The 16,721-nt window shown below is 62.3% G+C and overlaps 2 protein-coding genes across 4 annotated transcripts in view; one reads left to right on the top strand and one right to left on the bottom strand.

The window, feature by feature from the left end:
• Nucleotides 1-1,185: 1,185 nt before the first annotated feature.
• PTPN7 (protein tyrosine phosphatase non-receptor type 7) lies at nt 1,186-10,545 on the bottom strand. Of its 3 annotated transcripts, XM_081123794.1 has the most exons (10): nt 10,448-10,545; nt 9,231-9,564; nt 8,580-8,763; nt 8,203-8,287; nt 6,773-6,849; nt 5,281-5,418; nt 4,887-4,997; nt 4,096-4,253; nt 3,030-3,143; nt 1,186-2,338 (listed from the first exon to the last, which is right to left on the bottom strand). In XM_081123794.1, exons 2-10 carry the CDS (start codon nt 9,350-9,352, stop codon nt 2,245-2,247), a joined length of 1,083 nt encoding a protein of 360 aa, XP_080979920.1. In that variant the 5' UTR covers nt 9,353-9,564; nt 10,448-10,545; the 3' UTR covers nt 1,186-2,244. The 3 variants fall into 3 exon arrangements, with proteins under 3 accessions (XP_080979920.1, XP_080979922.1, XP_080979921.1); XM_081123796.1 differs by lacking the exon at nt 10,448-10,545 and having other exon boundaries at nt 9,231-9,617; XM_081123795.1 differs by lacking the exon at nt 10,448-10,545 and having other exon boundaries at nt 8,203-8,284; nt 9,231-9,430.
• Nucleotides 10,546-16,401: 5,856 nt separating this feature from the next.
• The window catches only part of LGR6 (leucine rich repeat containing G protein-coupled receptor 6), a gene marked incomplete at its 5' end in the record, with an annotated part of 46,745 nt that continues 46,425 nt past the window's right edge, over nt 16,402-16,721 (top strand). The window contains one exon of the mRNA XM_081124119.1: nt 16,402-16,604. Coding sequence (XP_080980245.1) covers nt 16,402-16,604 — 203 coding nt within the window. The remainder of the gene's footprint in view (nt 16,605-16,721) is intronic.

Raw genomic sequence — 16,721 nt, 5'->3', positions numbered from 1 at the left:
TGTCAACTTCCCGGGCTGCCGCGCCCGACCGGCACCTCCTTCCTTCCCAAAGGGGGGGGGGGAGCGAGGTCCCCTGAAAGCAGGAGCACGTGTCCAGGGTGGAGAGGGTGGTCCACCCACTTCCCAGGACGCGAAGACCCCGGCCCCTGGGAGAGGGAGGACCCGGAGGCTTTGTTACCCGAGTCCCTGCCTGGGAGCATCTCTGGGCACCCAGTTCTCTCCCCTGGCATGTACCCAGCCGTGGGGAACACCGCGTGGGGGTGTTTTCCTACCCATCTTGTTCATAATTTACCGAACCACGTGTTTAGGAGATTCTGGCCCAAAGTGACATAGATGTTTGAGATGGATGCTGATTTTTTTTTACTAATAACACCGAGATACTTAGAACAAATCATGCGGGGCAGGGAGGGCCTGGGTCCAGTGAGAAAGATCCGAGGCAAACGAAAAAGTTGGCCTGTTTTGGTAAAAGCCAAAGTTTCCTTCAGGAGGCCCGCCCTCGGGGGGCCCTACCTCAGAGGACCTGCCACAAGGCCTGCCGGACCCGGGGCTGCCTGAACCCCGACAGTCCCAGGCTCCAGGGCCATCCCCAGCCTACGCAGGGTGCTTCCTACTACTTGGTTGTCACAGGTGCTCACTGTAGCCCATTTTAGTCAAAGGCACATAAACTGTCAGTGTGACCACCTCTGCCACACCCACGTAAGATGACCCCAAGTGACCACCCAGTTGCCAAGGGGAGGAATCACAGTCTCGGCCCAGCAGAGTGTTCTGGGTTATCGAGCATTGTCTTCCTAGTCTCTGCCCCTCACAGGCCCTCTCTAGCTCCTAAGGCACACCCCACCCCATTTCCTAAATTGACTGTTTCACTCTGTGTCCCCCCAGAAGGGCTAGGAAAGTGTAGGTCCCTGGGCAGCTGCCGCTTGCTCCTGGTCTGTGGTTTCCTTCTCTCTGTGTTGCTATAAAGAGGCTCCAGCCCGGCACGCGTGGTTCAGTGGTTGTGTCCACCTAGGATCCAGGAGGTCACAGTAGTTGGGACACATGCCTGGGCTGTGAGCTCGATCCCCAGTAGTGGGAGCGCAGGAGGCAGACGATCCATGACTGTCATCATTGATGTTTCTCTCTTCCTCTCCCTTCCTCTCTTTGAAATCAATAAAAACATATTAAAAAGAGGCTCCAGAGGCTCCAGAAGATGGTAGAAAGGTGGGATGAATCAGCCATCCAATAATCTTTATTTTCCCACTCGGTTCCTTTTCCCACTTGGTTCCTCTACGCTCTGGAACATGGCCGGGGCCACGTGCCCAGGGAGGGGAGCCTGTGGGCTGAGGTTTGTAAGACGGTTCCCATCCTGGCTGCATCTGAGCTCCGGGCAGGATCTGGCCCTGAGAGTTCCCATCCCGGCCTCACTGGGAGACAGGTGTGGGCGAGCCCCTTCCCGGGGCTGTGAGGAAGGAAGAGCTCCTCTAAGGCCAGGCAGAAACATGAAGGGAGGCAGAAACCTCCCTCTCAGCCCTGTGTGGTCTTCAGAAAGCAGGTCTTGACTTAGGGTGCTGGGCCTCCCTCGGGAACAGCTGGGGTGATTGGCCCATAGTTACAGAGACAGGGCAGCCCTCTCGGCCTCTGAGGGGCCCCCACACTTTCCCTCTTCCAGGGACCTCAACTGCCTGGCCTGTTCCTCTGCGGCCTGCCGGCCTGGACACGTGGGCTCTGGGGGAGTCTGGGAGGCTGGATACCCTCACAGATGCGGCGTGAGTAAGCAGGTCACTGCTGGGGCCTTGAGAATTTCGCCAAGGTCAGGACCAGGCTTTCCTGGCTCTGGCATCTTGGGAGGAGCCCAGGTGGAGATGGTCCTGTCAGCCCAGAAAGGCGGTGCAGACGGAGCGGTTTCTGATTGTTTTTTCTTAATGGCAGCAAAGCTTGGAATGTCCCTGTCACACACGCAGAGGCCGAAGCTCCCAGGGCACTGGGGCATCTCCCTGAGATCTGCTGGAATGCCAGCTCGGCTCCTATCCTTATGTTCAGAGAGACAAGGGAGGTTCCCCCTGTACCCACTTGGGGCGCTAGAGGAAGCAGAGGAGTAGCCAGTGGTGAAGACCTGAAGTCCGGCCGTGGTCCTGGCTGATTCGGGTCCTGTGATCACACATGCTCACTGAGGGGGCACCCCTTTCTCATGCCCACCCAGGGGGCCCCCAGGTCGCAAGTCCCACTTTCCCCAGATCCACCTTCCCAGGCCAGGGAGGGTGCCAGGGGTCAGGGGCTGGGCTCCCCAGGCAGCTGGGCAGCGTACAGGGCCAGGGTGTGGTGCAGGAACTGGTACTGCTCCGAGGTCTGGATCATGCCCCCCCTGTGGGGAGAAGCACACAGCCCATGAGTCCCTAGGGCGATCCTGACTCCCCGGGGAGCCTGTCAGTCCCTTCATGTTCACCCATCCTCTCTGCTTCCTATTCCTGGCTGCCCCTCAGACCTTTCCCATGGGAGCCCCCTGCCCCTTACTCAGGGCTGAACCCGCGGTGGGCGGGGGTCTGTGCCGAGGAGGAGACTCTGCACACTGGCAGTGGTCTCCTCTGACTCAGCAGCTGCTGGGGCAGAACTGGCCCCTGATTCCTGAGGCCGGGCCAGGAATACTCCTGGGCCCCAAGGTTTCCTTTTCTAATAATCTTAAAAGTAAAAACAATAACCTCACACATATGTATAGTAGGTTCTCATGTCCCCAAACCACTTTCATTCAAGTTGGCTCAGTCCTTGTGGAATCTTTCTGGGGAAGTGGCTGTTGCTTCTCTCTAGAGATGGGGCCCAGGAAAATATAGTGACAGCTCTGTGCGGAGTGGCATAGTTAATTCTAGGTGCCCAGGCTGAAGTTCTGGATAGAGATTCCTTCCTGGGTGTCATTCCCCAAAGAAACAGCTCTGTAAGCAGAGGGGCCCCTTCCTTTCTCGCAGGAAGTGCCAGATGGTCATGTGCCTGTGAGCGCTCTGACCCCGAGAGGCACAGAGGCCACTCGGTGTCCTTGGTCCCACTTATGCCCACGGACCCACCTGTCCAGCCGCAGTTGGCACACAATGCCCAGGATGTCCACTTCCCCTCGGGCCTTCAGCTGTTGGCAGCCTATCCGGGTGGCGATGAAGCAGCCGGTCCGGCCAATCCCTGCACTGAATGTAGCCAGGGAGGGGACCGGAGGTCACAGGTGTCCGGGGAACCTGGGGGCCAGGCCCTGAGCCATAGTGGAAGCAGCAGGAGCTAATGCACACTATTTGGGGGCTGGGGACACCAGGTGAGGCGGGCGGTGAGGCCTTGGCAGGTAATAGCTGGCCCTGGACCAGTTACATTTCTTACTGGCCTCACTCTAAGTCTATTGCAGGCCGCCCTCAGGTCCTGTGGGCGTTTGAGGAGCTCTTGACAGTGGTTTCCAACTGACAGTGCCCACGCTGGCCTGGCTGACCCCGAACGTCCTTATCGGACAATGACTTCCTCCCAGCAGCCTCTCCACAGGGTGACGCCCAGCCCTGCTCCTGCCTCAGGTCCTTCCTCAGTTCTCTCTCTTGCCCTTTATTTTGAAAATCTCGGGCCTCCGTCTTAGGAAGTCTTCCCGAGTGAACCCCTGGTGGGAGCCACTGGCCACCTCCCATGCTGATGTCCAAGGGCCACCTGTGTGTGGGGGGGTGCATGAGCCCCTCTGTGTTCTGCTTTATTTAGGACACACACTCCTGGATGGTGTTCTTGTTTTAAGCTTGTCCCCTGAGTGACCCCCACTCCACCCCAGTCCACTTTTTACTTTTTAGCCAAAGGATTCCTTCTAAATGGCAAATCCAAGTGTCTTAGCCGGTCCTATGAGGGCCCCTCTTCCTCTGGCCTTCCAGAATCATCTCTTGTCACTCTCCCCGCATATGACCTCCAGACCCCCAGCCTCTAAACTCCCAGCGATGCATCCATTTGAGTATCTCATCTCTGGGCCTTTGCAAGTGCTGTTCCACCTGCCAGCAACACGTCCCCTCATCTGTCACCATTCAGGTTTTAGCCCAGCTTAGAGAGGCACCCTTTGTCCTGGAAAACCTTCTCTGCCCAGAGTCTGGGTGGGGCTGCGTGGAGGGCGGGGCCGTGTACCTGCAATGGACCACGATGGGCCCCATGCCGGCAGCTGTCTCTGGGCTGTCCTCCACTTCAGCCACCAGGCGCAGCAGTGGCCCAGCCGACTCCGGGGTCTGGTGGTCAGGCCAGGCTGAGAAGAGTACATGCTTCACTGACCGGCACTCCTCCTGGTGCTAGCGTGGGGACAAGGCACGGGACCCAGGGTCAGGGAGGAGGGCACTGCTAGCCTTCTTTCCCGGTGCCAGGGGAGGGCAAGGCTGGAGTGACCCCTGGGGGGCGGTCATGGACCCCGAGCTGGTAAGGTCAGCTCTTTTCCTGCCCATCGCACTCCTCCCCGCCCCCTCCGGAAATGCTGGGAAGGCACACTGGCCCGGAGACGGACAGTCCTGTTCTGCCTCCTGCTAGCACATGACTTTGAGCAAGTCCTTTCAGCTCATTTTCTTCACTGAAAAAATGGGGACAGTGGCCCTGGCAAGCGTGGCTCTGTGGTTGGAGCGTCAGCCTAAACACCAAACAGTTAGATTCCTGTCAAAAGCACCTACCTTGGTGTGGATTTGCACCCCACCTCCAGTCGGGGCACGTGTGGGAGGCAACCAGTCCATGTGTCCCTCTCAAATTGATGTTTCTCTCTCTCTGCCTCTCCCCCCCTTCCATTCTCTCTGAAAAGCAATGGAAAAAAATATCCTAATGTGAGGATTAACAAAACAAAAAAAGTGTTGGATGCGTAAACCTTGGCTCCCAGTGGAGGTCGGCCCCAGGTCCCGGAGAGGCTGGGTGGCCCGGCTGCCCCGGGGACAGGCCTGTACCTGGATGGTGAGCTGCCGCACGGTGTATTCTGGGAGCTCTCTCTCCTCTTGGACACGGATCCGGAAGGGCCCGTACGTGTCCTCATCTGTGGGCCAGTAGTGGACACATTTCTAGGAGGGAAGGAGCTGGGAGTCAGAGAAGGAGGGGTCTATCAGCCGGGGCAGGGCCAGGGGAGCAGAAAGGGGAATGGGGCCCCTCCCCACCTCCATCCCTACCCCCCCTGCAGATGAAATGCTCACCCCAGCTCCACGGGGTGCATCTCAACACTTTTCTGAGAGGGGCAAGCTGGGCCTGCCTACAGTTGTCCTCAGCTCCCAGGGGAGTTCTGAGCAGCCCTGAGGTGTGGTGTGTGTGTGGTGTGGGGGTGCGGCCCTTTCTGGGCCCACCTCCTACCTCCTTGCTCTCCCGGAGCTGAGTGAGCATGACAATGAGCGACACTTCTTCCTGCCACACCATCTCCCAGAAGTCCGACACAGTGTTGGGCATCGGGCCCTGGGTCGCAATGTAGACCTTCTCCTGCCCGTCATAGCCCTGGAGAGGCAGGTGCATAGGAGAAGGGATGGGCACAGTGAGAGGCGAGCTCTGGGGAACCTCAGGCTCTGCGGGTCCTAGGATCAGGCTGATCCTAGTGTGCACACGTAGACACGCATGTGCACACATACAAACATGCACTCAGACACGTGCACACAGACATGTGTGCACACGTAGAGACGCACGTGCACACATAGAAACACACGTGTGCTCACAGACACATGTGCACATGCAGACACACATGCACATGTGCACACATACACACATGGGCAAGGTGCACAGACACACATGCAGACACAGACACAAATGTGCACATGTACACATATGCATATATGCACATGTAGACACACGCGTATGCACACACATGCACACATGTGGACACACATGCACATGCACAAATGCACACGCCAGAAGCACACGGTGGAGAGGACGCGGGTTCTGGAATGAGGACCACCTGGGTTCAGATCCCTGTCCTGCTGCTGGCTGGCTGTGCCACCATAAGCAAGTTACCCGACTTCCGTGAGCCTCAGCTTTCTCATCTGTGAACTGGCATAACCTCTACCGTGCAGGAACAGGGTACAGGTTAGCTTCAAACTAAGAGACTAGCACACATCAGGTCCTCTTTAAATGCTTGTTTCCCTCTCCCCTGCTTTCTCCAAGGGCTGTTTCACTTTACATATTACTTTTATGTATTTAATAGCAAGATGAAGCACAGTCTCGCCAGCCCTCTTTTCTCTGATTCAGACCTCTGTTCACCTGGTTTCTGCCGGCAGGTGGGGGATCCTGTTCCCCAGGGTCCCAGCCTAACAGCTTTTTACCCCTTTGCACCTGACCACTGTCCTACCCCTTCAGGCCCCTAGACGGCGCTATTGCACATGCAGTATTTAGGGCCGGTGGCAGTGGGATGCTGGAGTGGAGCTGACCTCACCTCCCGGTTCCTATTGCTTGATGTGAACCAACTCCACAGAGGAGGGGCTGCATGCGAGCAGGTAAGGGGAGAGAGAGAGAGAGGGAGGGAGGGAGAGGCCCATTTATGCCGGCACCTCCCACGCAGACCGCAGGCACCATCAGCCCTTGAGAGGCTGGGGACTGGGCTCAACCTGCCAACTCCTTCCCCATTTAGAGTTGGCAGGGATGACGTGATGGGGTGGGTCCAGGAGACTTGGGGTCCCTTTTTCTGCTTGTTTAACATCTGCTCTGTTTTTTGGGGGATGTCCTGGGAACTGTTCAGTATCTGGGCCAGCCTAGCAGGACAGCTGTGAGTCTGAGCGGGGAAACCTACAGCCTCCACGGGAGATGCTCCTGGGGCCGGCCGCAAACACACACACCCTCCCCTGCACTGCTGGCCACTCACTCGGATGTAGTTGGCATTGATGTAGTCTCCATCCTCTTGGCTCTGTGCCCGGCCAAGACACACGCGGCTCTGGGGATCTAGGAAGTCAAGTCAGCGGATGTCAGAGGTCAAAAGGTGACCTGCGAATGCAGACTCCAGCAGGCCGGGGAAAGAGCGGGCAGGTCCTGTGGTTATCACCACACCTGTGCGTAGCTAGTGAATTATTGTCTGTGTGGACAATAGGGAGCCACAGCGTGTTTTTGAGCAGCAGGGTGACATGGTCAAAGCCATCATTGGGGGAGGCTGGCGGGTGCTGTGTAGGGTGGACTGGCGAGGAAGAAAGTGGAGAGCAGAGACCTAATGGATGTCACTGTGACACTGTGCTCCTGAGATCATATGGGTGGAGAACAGGGTCGTGTCAGAGGTGCTGCTGGGGAGGAAGCTTGGCTGAGGGCAAATATCATTGAATGAGGTGCCTAAAATCACACATAGGTGAGGCCTCTCCTCTAAGGGCAAGGGCTTTCGCAGCCCCAGTCCCAGCAGGAGGCAGAGACCAGCTCATGAGGAAGGGAGGACAGACTGGCTCTCCCAGTGCCCGCTTGGCTCAGGGCACAGGGTACTCGGGTGCCGAGGAATCTCAGGCAGAGGGACCTTCCTTCTCTGGTGTCTGTGGGGCTGGTGACAATCAGAACAAGAGCAGGACTGCTCCCTGGCCCACTGCCATGTGGGCAGAGGCTGGACCCTTGGGAGACAAGGATGGGCAGGAACCCGAGCGGACCCCTCAAGACTGGGTGTTGCCAAGGTGCGTTGGACCGATAAGGCTGCTCAGAGGGGGTGGGGGTGGGAGGGAGCGTTTCCACGGCCTCATGGCCCCAGGCCTCCTGCTGCCTGTGAAATGTAGCAGCTGCTGGTCCCAGGCCTGTCAAGCTCACAGCCCCGCGCTTCCCTCCATCTCCCTCCGGCCACTATTCCCCTGCCTCCAGCTCAGATTCTCCAAGCCCCTCTCAGGGAGCTGTCCTGATGGGGCCTCTTCCCCTGCAGGCCTTTGCTGGCTGAACACCCCATGTGGGAGGAATAGGAGGAAGGGGGTTTGGTGCCACTGGCTGGGTGACCTTGGGTGAGGTACGCAGCATCTCTGCGACTCAGTTTCCCCATTTGTAAAATAGAGATAATGATAACCGTGGCACCAACATCACGGGTTGTTTTGAGGGACTTGTGCAGAGCCTGGCCCCCAGGAAGCACCCACGTGCGGGAGATTGATTCTTGTTGATTGTGGTGTGGCTGTGGCTCTCCCTCCCCCAGCCTCGCGGTGCTGGGGTGTCTGCTGAGAGCGGAGGCCCCATGTGTACTCGCTGGCTCTCCCCGGCCGAGGCCGTGCGTCCTGCCTTCTGAGCTCCTCCAGCCCCAGGGACAGTGCCTCCCACCACCTTGCTCCCCGCCGCAGTGCTTACTTGGCAAGATGGTCTTGTATCGGTCCTTCGAGGCATGGCCAGGGATATCCAGGTCTTCGGGGCTGACAAAGTTTGGGGGGATCTTCTGGCAGGGGGAGGACACGAGTGAACAGCCAAATCCCCTGCCCAGGGCCCTTCTCCCCCTCCCCCTTTTCCTGATGGAGCTGGGCCCTGGCTGTTGGGCCCCTCCCAGCAGCTACATGTGGGTCTGGGCGGATGGAGGGCAGAGGAGAAGTGTGGGGCCGTCTCCTCCCTAGAGCCCCAGGGCCCTCTTCCCTATAGGCCCAAAGAGGAGGCCTGCCTGCGGTGCCCAGAATAGAGTGGTGCCAGCAGGCTGCCTCTGATTCGGGAGAGGAGGGTGGACCCCAAGTTCTTACCAAGAACTCCTCTTCCAGTTGCTGGGGGCTGGGCGGCTGGTGCTGCAGAACCCAGCGGCTGAGGGGGTGTCCAGCTGTGCGCAGAAAGTGCAGGGTGACCTCCCGGGGGGTGTTCACCGAGCAGATGGGCTCCACAGCCCCCAGGGACCGCACGTCCAGCACCAGAGCCACGCTGGAGCCCCGCCTGCAGGTAGACAGCCAGTGCCCCCTGAGCGCCGTGACCTCAGCTATGCTCACTGTCAAGGAGCACGTCTGGGGGGGCCTCTCATCTTCCCTGACCCGGGGCCCAGTGAGTTTCAAGGCTTGGGCCCCTTCTGGGCTCCTCTCCCTTGTCAGACAGAACAGGGCAGCCAGGGCCCAGCTGCTCGCTCCAGCCGCCCACCTGCCCCTCTCCTCACCTGCCCCCCAGAGCTGGGCCCACATCCAGACCCCAGGTGGCCCTTCTCCAGGGGCCCCGCCACCCAAGCTGGAACAAGGACAAGGTTGACATGAAACTCTGTGTCCCAGACATGTAAAGGGCATGCAAATGACACGCAAACGAGCAGGGTGGGTTTCCTCTGCAGACTGCAGTTAACAGCCTAGGGCTCTCTTGACTCCCCTGTCGGGGCTGGAGGGGCAGAGGGAGGTACTCAGGGCCGGGAAGGGTCTTACCTCTCCTGCAGCCGCACGTGTTTCTTGGCTGGCGCTTTGCGGGGCGGAGGCTGGGTCATGGCTGCCCCCAAAGACCCGGCAGGCAGCTGTGCTCTGGAGCGCCCCCCACGGGCCTGGACCATGCTGGGTGGGTGCTGAACCCAGGGGAGGCTCACTCAGCCATGAGTTCGCCTGAAAGATGGAGCCCCTGGGCTGCTGACCTCCAGCCTGCGGGCAGGAGAGGGATCTGCCTCCTGTTTTCACCAGGGGGTCTTCTGTTTCCCAAGAAGTGGTATCACTTTCACCATGGGGGGGCCAGGGTCTCCACCGGGGGGACCCCAGGGCAGCCGGCAGCCTGGGGTTAGAGTACAGGCAAGATGAGAGTAGAGCTTGTGGGCAAAGGGAGAAAAGAATCCAGAAGGGGCAGAGCGGCGGAGGGGCTGCCCGAGGCCCAAGTTCAGCAAGGGGGCCCAGGTGAGGAAAGGTCAGGGAGGAAATCCAAGTGGATGTCCGTGTGGAAGGGAGGGGACGGCTCCCAGGCCCCACTTCACCTGCAGGCCCAGCCCACGGGCCTTCTCTGAGTGGGAAACCTGAGGCCTCCGCAGCCAGTGGGGACCCAAGGGTGCCGGCCGCCAGCCCCTAGTGGGACCCTCTCCTGACTGCGGGCAGTCCCCTCCCAAGTCCATCCTGACTTCTGGGGTCCTGTCCAGGGAGGTAGACTTGGGGGTGTTCCTTCCTCCTCGGCCCATCCCCCCATCTCCTGCCTCTCTAACCGTCACAGGAAATGGCCTCACCAAGCCCTTGGGCGACAGCGCATGGTGAGGCGACAGTGGGGGCAGGAGAGGGGCAGGAGATGGGTGCCGTCTCCTCTCGGGGGACAGTCCCCATCCTCCAGAGCCAGGGTCACAACTTCCGAGCTGCGTGTGGCGTGTGTGTGTGACTGTTAGAGTTCCTGAGGCCGCAGGGGCCTTGGCGAGGGGGCAGAGTGGCCTGTGCGGTGTGAGTGGCACAGAGGGGCTCTCCCCCAGCAAGAAGGGCTCCCCAGCTTTGTTCTCCTAGCAGCCCCCTGGGGCCCCTTGCCTGGCCCCCTTGGGGACGACATCAGCTAGATCTGCACCTATTCCCCAGCCGGGCACTATGGCACCCAATGCATCCCCCTCAGAGATGTCCGCCTGTCTCCCCAGGGCTCCCACCACCCCAGGGCCGCAGGACTCCTCCTCCCCTCATTCTGGACTTACCGGAGTAGCTGTACCCCGCAGGCTGCCTCTTGCCAGCTGTCTGTCTGTCTGTCGGTCTGTCTTTGAGGCTAAGGAGGCTTCAGGAAGCCAGCTTCCTCCCTCCGCCCCTCCTAGCTGCCACCCACGCACACCCAGCTGCACGCTGCCCTCCTGCTGCCACCAGGGGTCGGGTGCCTCCCATTGTGCCCCTCCAAGGACAGGCTGGCAGTGTCCTGGGACCAAGGCCCTGCTCCTGGGACTGGACGCGAGCCGGACATTCCTGACCACCCAGCTCCCCTGCTCCAAACCCTTCTCCTGGGCTGTTTCTCTGCTGGGCTGGTCACGTCCGACCTCTGCCTGCTCACTGGGCAGAGCTCAGCTGACCCCCAGGTGGCTGCTGCTCAGGCCGACTTTGGCCAGAGGCCGATGTCCACCTCTCCGCTCCTGCCTCAGAGCCCTGGCCCTGGTCGCACGGGCCCCTTTCAGAGTGGGGAGTTCACGGTCAGGCATGGGCTGTGTCTTCCCAGAGCAGAGGTGGGCACCCACGGGGTGGGCGGGAGAAGAGGCAGGAACCCCATTCCTCAGTGGGCCAGAGAGGCCCAGGCCAGGCCCAGAGGGTCATCCCCAGGCCCTGAGCCGCACCCCAGCTCCCAGCTGCTTCTGGTCGGAGATGGGCTGGTCACCTGGGAGAAGGTAGCAGAGACGGCTTATAGAAGGGTCTGGGGGGCCTTTGCTGGCCCCAGTCCCCTCCAGGCCTCCTTCCAGGACCCTGACATCTACTCAGAAGACTTACAGAGAGCAGACAGTCCTCGCACTCACACCAGGGGGCTCCCATGTCTTCTTCCCTGCTGGGCGCCTGGAGCGTGGCCCCCAGGTCCAGGGCTCCACTGCCCCCCCCGCCTGGCCTCCGCAGGCCCAGCTGGTTCATGCTCGCGGCACCTCTGTCTCCCTTTACCTTGTAACATTCCAGACACCCTTCCCTTCCTGGCCCCCCACACACTGCACCGTCCTATCTCTTCCTCCCACTTCTCTCATTCAGCCGTCAAACGGTGACAGCCAGAAAGAAGTGATGTACAGTAGGCTCCGGGGTGGAACGCAGGAGGGGCGGTGGGCAGGGCTGGCCCGTGGGAAAGGGGGCTGGAGGTGAACAGGACGACCCTTTGGGGCTGGCAGCCTCCCAGCATGGCCCTTGCTCTTGGCCATGGGGACCAGGGACGGGCTCCTCTCTGTAGCCAGCTGGTCCTGGACCCTTCCTCCCTGGGGATGGTTTTCCCACAAGGAAGCTGATCAGAGCTGGGTTGCAGTCAGCCCCCGAGAGCATGGGAGTCCCTGGATACCTGTGGAAAGTGACCCGAGGCTGGCCTCTGTCTCAGCCGCCCCCCCAAACCTGAGAGTCAATAGTGGGGCCCTGAGGTCCAAGAGGGGGCAAGGGGTGTTGGAAAGAGGGCCACCCCCTCTGGGCAAGGCTGGTGATTGTTATGAGAACAGGAAGCTGGGGGAGCACAGGGAGGGAGGAGGAAGCGGGCTAAGCCTCCCCCGCAGGGCGGCCGGTGCCCTGGTTTCCATGGCCTGAGCCCTGTTGACTGTGAGCTCCCCTCACCTCCCTAGGTCAGTCCCACAGCAATCAGGGGAGCTGGAAGCTGAGCGCTTGGGCAGAGAACAAGGTGGTGGGGGTCATGGGTGGGTGCCAGGCAAGACATCGAGCTCAGGTCCTAGAGCTCATTTCCCTTTGAGTATGTTTGGGGGGGACAGTCACTGCTGCCTCCTGCCCACTCCTCTTCTTCTTCGACATGCCCGGACATAGGGGAGTGGGGGGCTCCGTGGGGGGAGAGCACAGCCCCCCAAGCCCCTGAGGGGACAGCAGCCCCTCCCCAACCTGGCCTAGGGGCCTGGGACACCCTGTCTGCCCTTCCTGGCTGCTGCGAGAGGGGAAGGCTGGAGGTCCCTGGGAGTGATCTTTCTCCAGGACCTTCCCCTCTCCTGGCATGGACCTGCCCCCAGGGGCTCTCAGCCTTCATCCCTTCAACTGCTGACCTGCCTTCCAGAGCTGGGGTTTAGGTTCCAGCCTCCCTGACTCCCGAGAAAGCATACCCACAGCTGAGCCAGAAAGCCCCGTGTGTGCCGAGTGACCTCCCTGGGCTCAGGCTCCTCTCCTCAGCGGGATGGTCACAGGACCACCACTAGCTTAGCTCAGAAGGTTCACCCAGTGCCGAGCTGAGCACTAGGGAGCTGCCAGCGGGAGAAGCCAACCAGGGGAGGGCTGGTGGGGGGGAGCATCTGGTCAGACCCAGGCCTCTGACTTGTCTCTCAGCCGGGGCCCCTTCCTCAAGCCAGACTCTGGGAGAGGGCTGCCTCGAGCACACTGCCACCCTCCCCCAGCCATTCCCAGTGCCCTGTCCCCAGATCCCTGCTGCCTTCCTGCAGCCCAGTCAGGGAAACCAAGGCCACCCCCTTCCTGTGACCTTCCCAAGGTGTGGGAGGGAGAGCGGGAGACCTGCCCCTCTCCTGCTTGGTGACTGTCCTCCCCCAGCGTGGGGGGTGCCCAAGGCTGGCTTCATGCAGGGGAAGGGGGGCAGAAGGGTGCTCCCTGGGACAGCTGTGGGAGAGACCGGCTGGCTCACACAGGGCCGGGACCCCTGGACCATCCCGCCTGGACCATCCCCTGCCCTCCTTGGCCGCCCGGCTGGCCCTTACCAGGAGGAAACAGTGAGGTGCTCTGAGACCTCAGGAGGACCCCAGGGGCTCTCTTGGGAGAGGATGTGGCTTTGTCTGTGGAAGTGGTTAGTGGGGACGAGACACAGCCCTGTGGGACTTTTTTTTTTTTTGCTGAATGGAGAGGCTGGGGCTGGGGAGGGTGCTTGTTATCTCTCTGCAGCCTCTCTGTAGTCCCTGCCCCATCCGCAGCTGCCCCAGGCAGGGGGGGAGGCTGGCAGGTGTGCCTCTGTGCTATCCTCAACAGGCCCCTCCTGTGGGGACCCCTGGGGAGGGCCTGGGGTCCCCCCAAACCGAGTCTGCTACACTTCTTCCCCTTAGATTCTGAATCAGGGTGTCTCTGCCCTGTTCCTCCCCTCTCTGCTGCTGTGGAGACTCCACCAGAGGTGCCCCAGGTGAGGGGGTGGCACGGGGGTGGGGGTGGGGGGTCCTCGCCAGCCTGGGACAGCCTCCCTTTCAGATCAGCTTCTCTAGTTGCCCTCCCCCGGTTTCCCTGAAAGAGCACACGTGTGCATGTGCACACACATGCGCGCACACAGGCACACACACATGCAGCGGGAAAATCTGATGAGTCTGCAGGGCTCTGTTTCCAGGCCCTGGTCCAGGGCCCGGTGGGCAGCTCTGAGGTTTGGGGCGGGCGGAGCAGAGGAGGGGCAGGCAGCTGGCTGGGCCCGAGCTGGGAGGCGGCTGAGGTGGCCTCTGCAGTCCTGTTCTCCTGGCCCTGGCAGTCGCGTGGGGACTTCTATCTCTGGAAGGACAAATAGAATTCTGATAGTGATGGGAGAGAAGGCCAGTGTGTGAGACGGCCGTGGGTGGTGGGAGAAGAGGCGGGAGGGGCAGCTCGGGTGCAGAGGCAGCTTGATGCTGGGCCGAGGCTTTAAATTTCGCTAAGTGGACCACGGGGAGCTATGAGGGGCTGTTGACTGTGGGGGAAACACGGCCTGGTTTTCAGAGGGGCTGGTGAAGAGGGTGGGCTGGGAGACTCTTTTTGGTACATCTGGGTCTTATTCTCCAGTAGGTTTTTCTGCCCCATCCAGGTAGGCTGGGCGGTGAAGCCACCCCTCCTGGCTTGAGTTCTGGGGCACACAGGTGTGCATGCGTTTGTGCACGTACTGGGGTGTTCACGGTGTCCTCACTCCCTGTGTGCTGGGTGGGGCCTAGGGGGGCCAACGTGTTCCTGCCCTACACCCCCGCAGGGCTACCCGCCGCAGCAGGAATTCGTTGCCACCCGGGGGCATCTCAAGAAAACCTGCAGCCCTGGCGGCTGGCGCGGGGACCGCAGGTCCGCATCCCGGCCGTGCTGGCTCCGGGCCTGCAGTTCCCGAGCCTGACCACCAGGTGGCACACGTTCTCCTTGCAGGAGTGACCTGGGTGTCAGGTGCCCCGGGCCGCCCAGGCTGGGGAAGCAGGGGGACCAGGCCCTCGAGCGCCCAGCTGGCCCCTGCTATTTCCCACTGTGCCCACTTGATCTTGCTCTCGGCGGAGAAGGGATTAGGAGTCCGACGGGGCGAAGCCTGCCAGGGTGGGCACCCAAAATGGGGCGTCTGCATCCTGCCTTTCAGCAAGAAAGGCGGCCTCCGGGCAGCTTCACCTGAGCAGCCACCAGGGGGCGCTGTGGACCACAGTGCGCTCCGAGGGGCGTGGGAGCGGGAGACGCAGGGAGCCTTCCTCGTCGGACACCCCGTGTCTGCCCCGGGGAGCAGAAAGCCCTTCTCTACAGCTGTCCGCACAGCGCCCTGGCGGCCGGGCTGCCCTAGGTGGTCACTGCGCTGAGCAGGAGCGGGAGAGGTGTGTGCCGCTGGGCGGGCGGGCAGCCCCAGGGAGCCTGCCGTCGGGCCTCCGGGCTGTGGAGTCGGGGAGCGAAGAGCGTGGGCGAGCCCGAGGCCGGGCGTGTTCTGCCCATGAGCCTCCAAGGAGGAAGAAAGGGCCTCGGAGACTTCGGGTCACGGAGCCCAGGCAAGGGCCTGTGGCCACGGGGAGGACACCTGGCTGGGCCGGGGGCTGGCTGCACTGGCCGACCCACAGCTGACCTGCTGGGGGCTTTCCCCGGGGGCGGCCCCTACCCCCAGCCCTCCAGCTCCCCAGTTTTCAGTCTCTAGTGTCTGGGGTGCCTGGGTCCAGAGCCCCAGTTACTCAAGGTCTCCCCCCTCCCCCCCAATATGCAGTAAAACGGATCCTGCTCCCAGCTCCTCTTCTGGGCCACCCTGGCCCTCCCTACCTGCCAGCATCCCCAAGGCCCCCTCAGCCCTGCCACACTGCCTTGAAGGCAGGAGAGGCCAGGTTTTCTTGCCCCCCCGCCCCCCCCCAGCCTCCGAGGCAGGTGGGAGGGAAAGCAGCCAGGGGTCCCGCCCCAGGGCGTTTGAGCCGCAGCTGCACCTCTGGCCGCCAGGGGGCGCCAGCCCGTTGCCTTTGGGGCTCTGACGGCCGCGGGACTCCCTCCGCCTGGCCCCCGGCCAGGTCCTGGGAGCGGGATCCAGGTGGCCCCGGGGCCTGCAGCCCGACCGAGTCGCGTGCAAAGTGCGCTCCGCGGGTGGAAATGCGCACCCACATCTTAGGCGGCAGGGCACGGGCCTCCTCCCCAGTGCCCACCACCCCGTCCCAGCTGCCAGGGGAGCCCTGCCCAGCCTGACCTCTCTCAGGACAACCCCTCTCTTCCCTCTCCCAGGAGACGGGGTGACAAGGACCGACCCTGAGCTCCAGTCCCCGGGCTGCCCCCCCATCAGCGGGGTGACCTTGGCCAAATCGCTTTCTGGGGCCTCAGTTTCCCCCTGCGGTGGTAGAGGGCGTGGGCGCCTATGGAAACCCTTGAGGGTGCTTCCAGGGGGCCTCCTCCAGGGCCCCTGTGACCCGTGGCTGTCCCTGCGGACGACAGGGTCTGAGCCCCCAAGCCCGGGCCCTGGGCCGTGGTCCACACAAGCGCGGGTCCTGCGATGCGGGCGCTGCGCGCGGCTGTGGGGCTTCTCGGCTGTTTTTTCTTCCCTGGGTGGAATTCCTGCCAGCTCGGAAGGGGCGAGTCGCGGCGCAGAAAGTTTCCTTGGCTCCTCCTCTGCGTGTCGCCCTCCCCTGCCAAGCCCAGCCCGTGAAGCGAGTAGCGCACTCGGCGATGCCTGCGCCGCTCTGACTGCGCCGCCCCGCGCCCGCCGCTGCGCCCCGAGAGAGCCCGGGGGCCGCCCCCTCCCGCCGCGGCGACGGCGCTGCGCCCCCCCAGCCGCACCCCCGGGGCGCCCGCCGCCGGCCGCCAGGTGCCGGGCCCCGCCGCCGCGATGCCCTGCGCGCCCGGGCTGCGCGCGCTCTGGCTGTGCGCCGCGCTCTGCGCCTCCCCGGGCGCCCCGCAGCCCGGCCCGGCGCCCGCCGCCTGCCCGGCCCCCTGCCACTGCCAGGAGGACGGCGTCACGCTGTGGGCCGACTGCTCGGAGCTCGGGCTCTCCGCGGTGCCCCGGGACCTGGCCCCCCTGACGGCTTACCTGTGAGTACCGGCCTCGCGTCCCTATGGCCCCCGCGGGTGCCCGCCCGGCCGCCGTCTGGGGCACCTGCTGGGTGGGTGCCTTGCGCGTGGACATCGGGGAGGTTCTCTCCCCTTCCA

Source organism: Miniopterus schreibersii, assembly GCF_964146895.1.
Source record: "Miniopterus schreibersii genome assembly, chromosome: 21".
Lineage (NCBI taxonomy): Eukaryota > Metazoa > Chordata > Mammalia > Chiroptera > Miniopteridae > Miniopterus > Miniopterus schreibersii.
This window is presented reverse-complemented; position numbering and strand designations above follow the sequence as displayed.

Excerpts from the sequence above, each read along its gene's own strand:
- PTPN7 (XM_081123794.1), bottom strand. The coding sequence starts at position 9,352 with ATGGTCCAGGCCCGTGGGGGGCGCTCCAGAGCACAGCTGCCTGCCGGG. Across the intron at positions 8,288-8,579 it reads AACTGGAAGAGGAGTTCTTG|AAGATCCCCCCAAACTTTGT; the intron begins GTAAGAACTTGG and ends TCCCCCTGCCAG. Across the intron at positions 6,850-8,202 it reads ATACAAGACCATCTTGCCAA|ATCCCCAGAGCCGCGTGTGT; the intron begins GTAAGCACTGCG and ends TTGACTTCCTAG.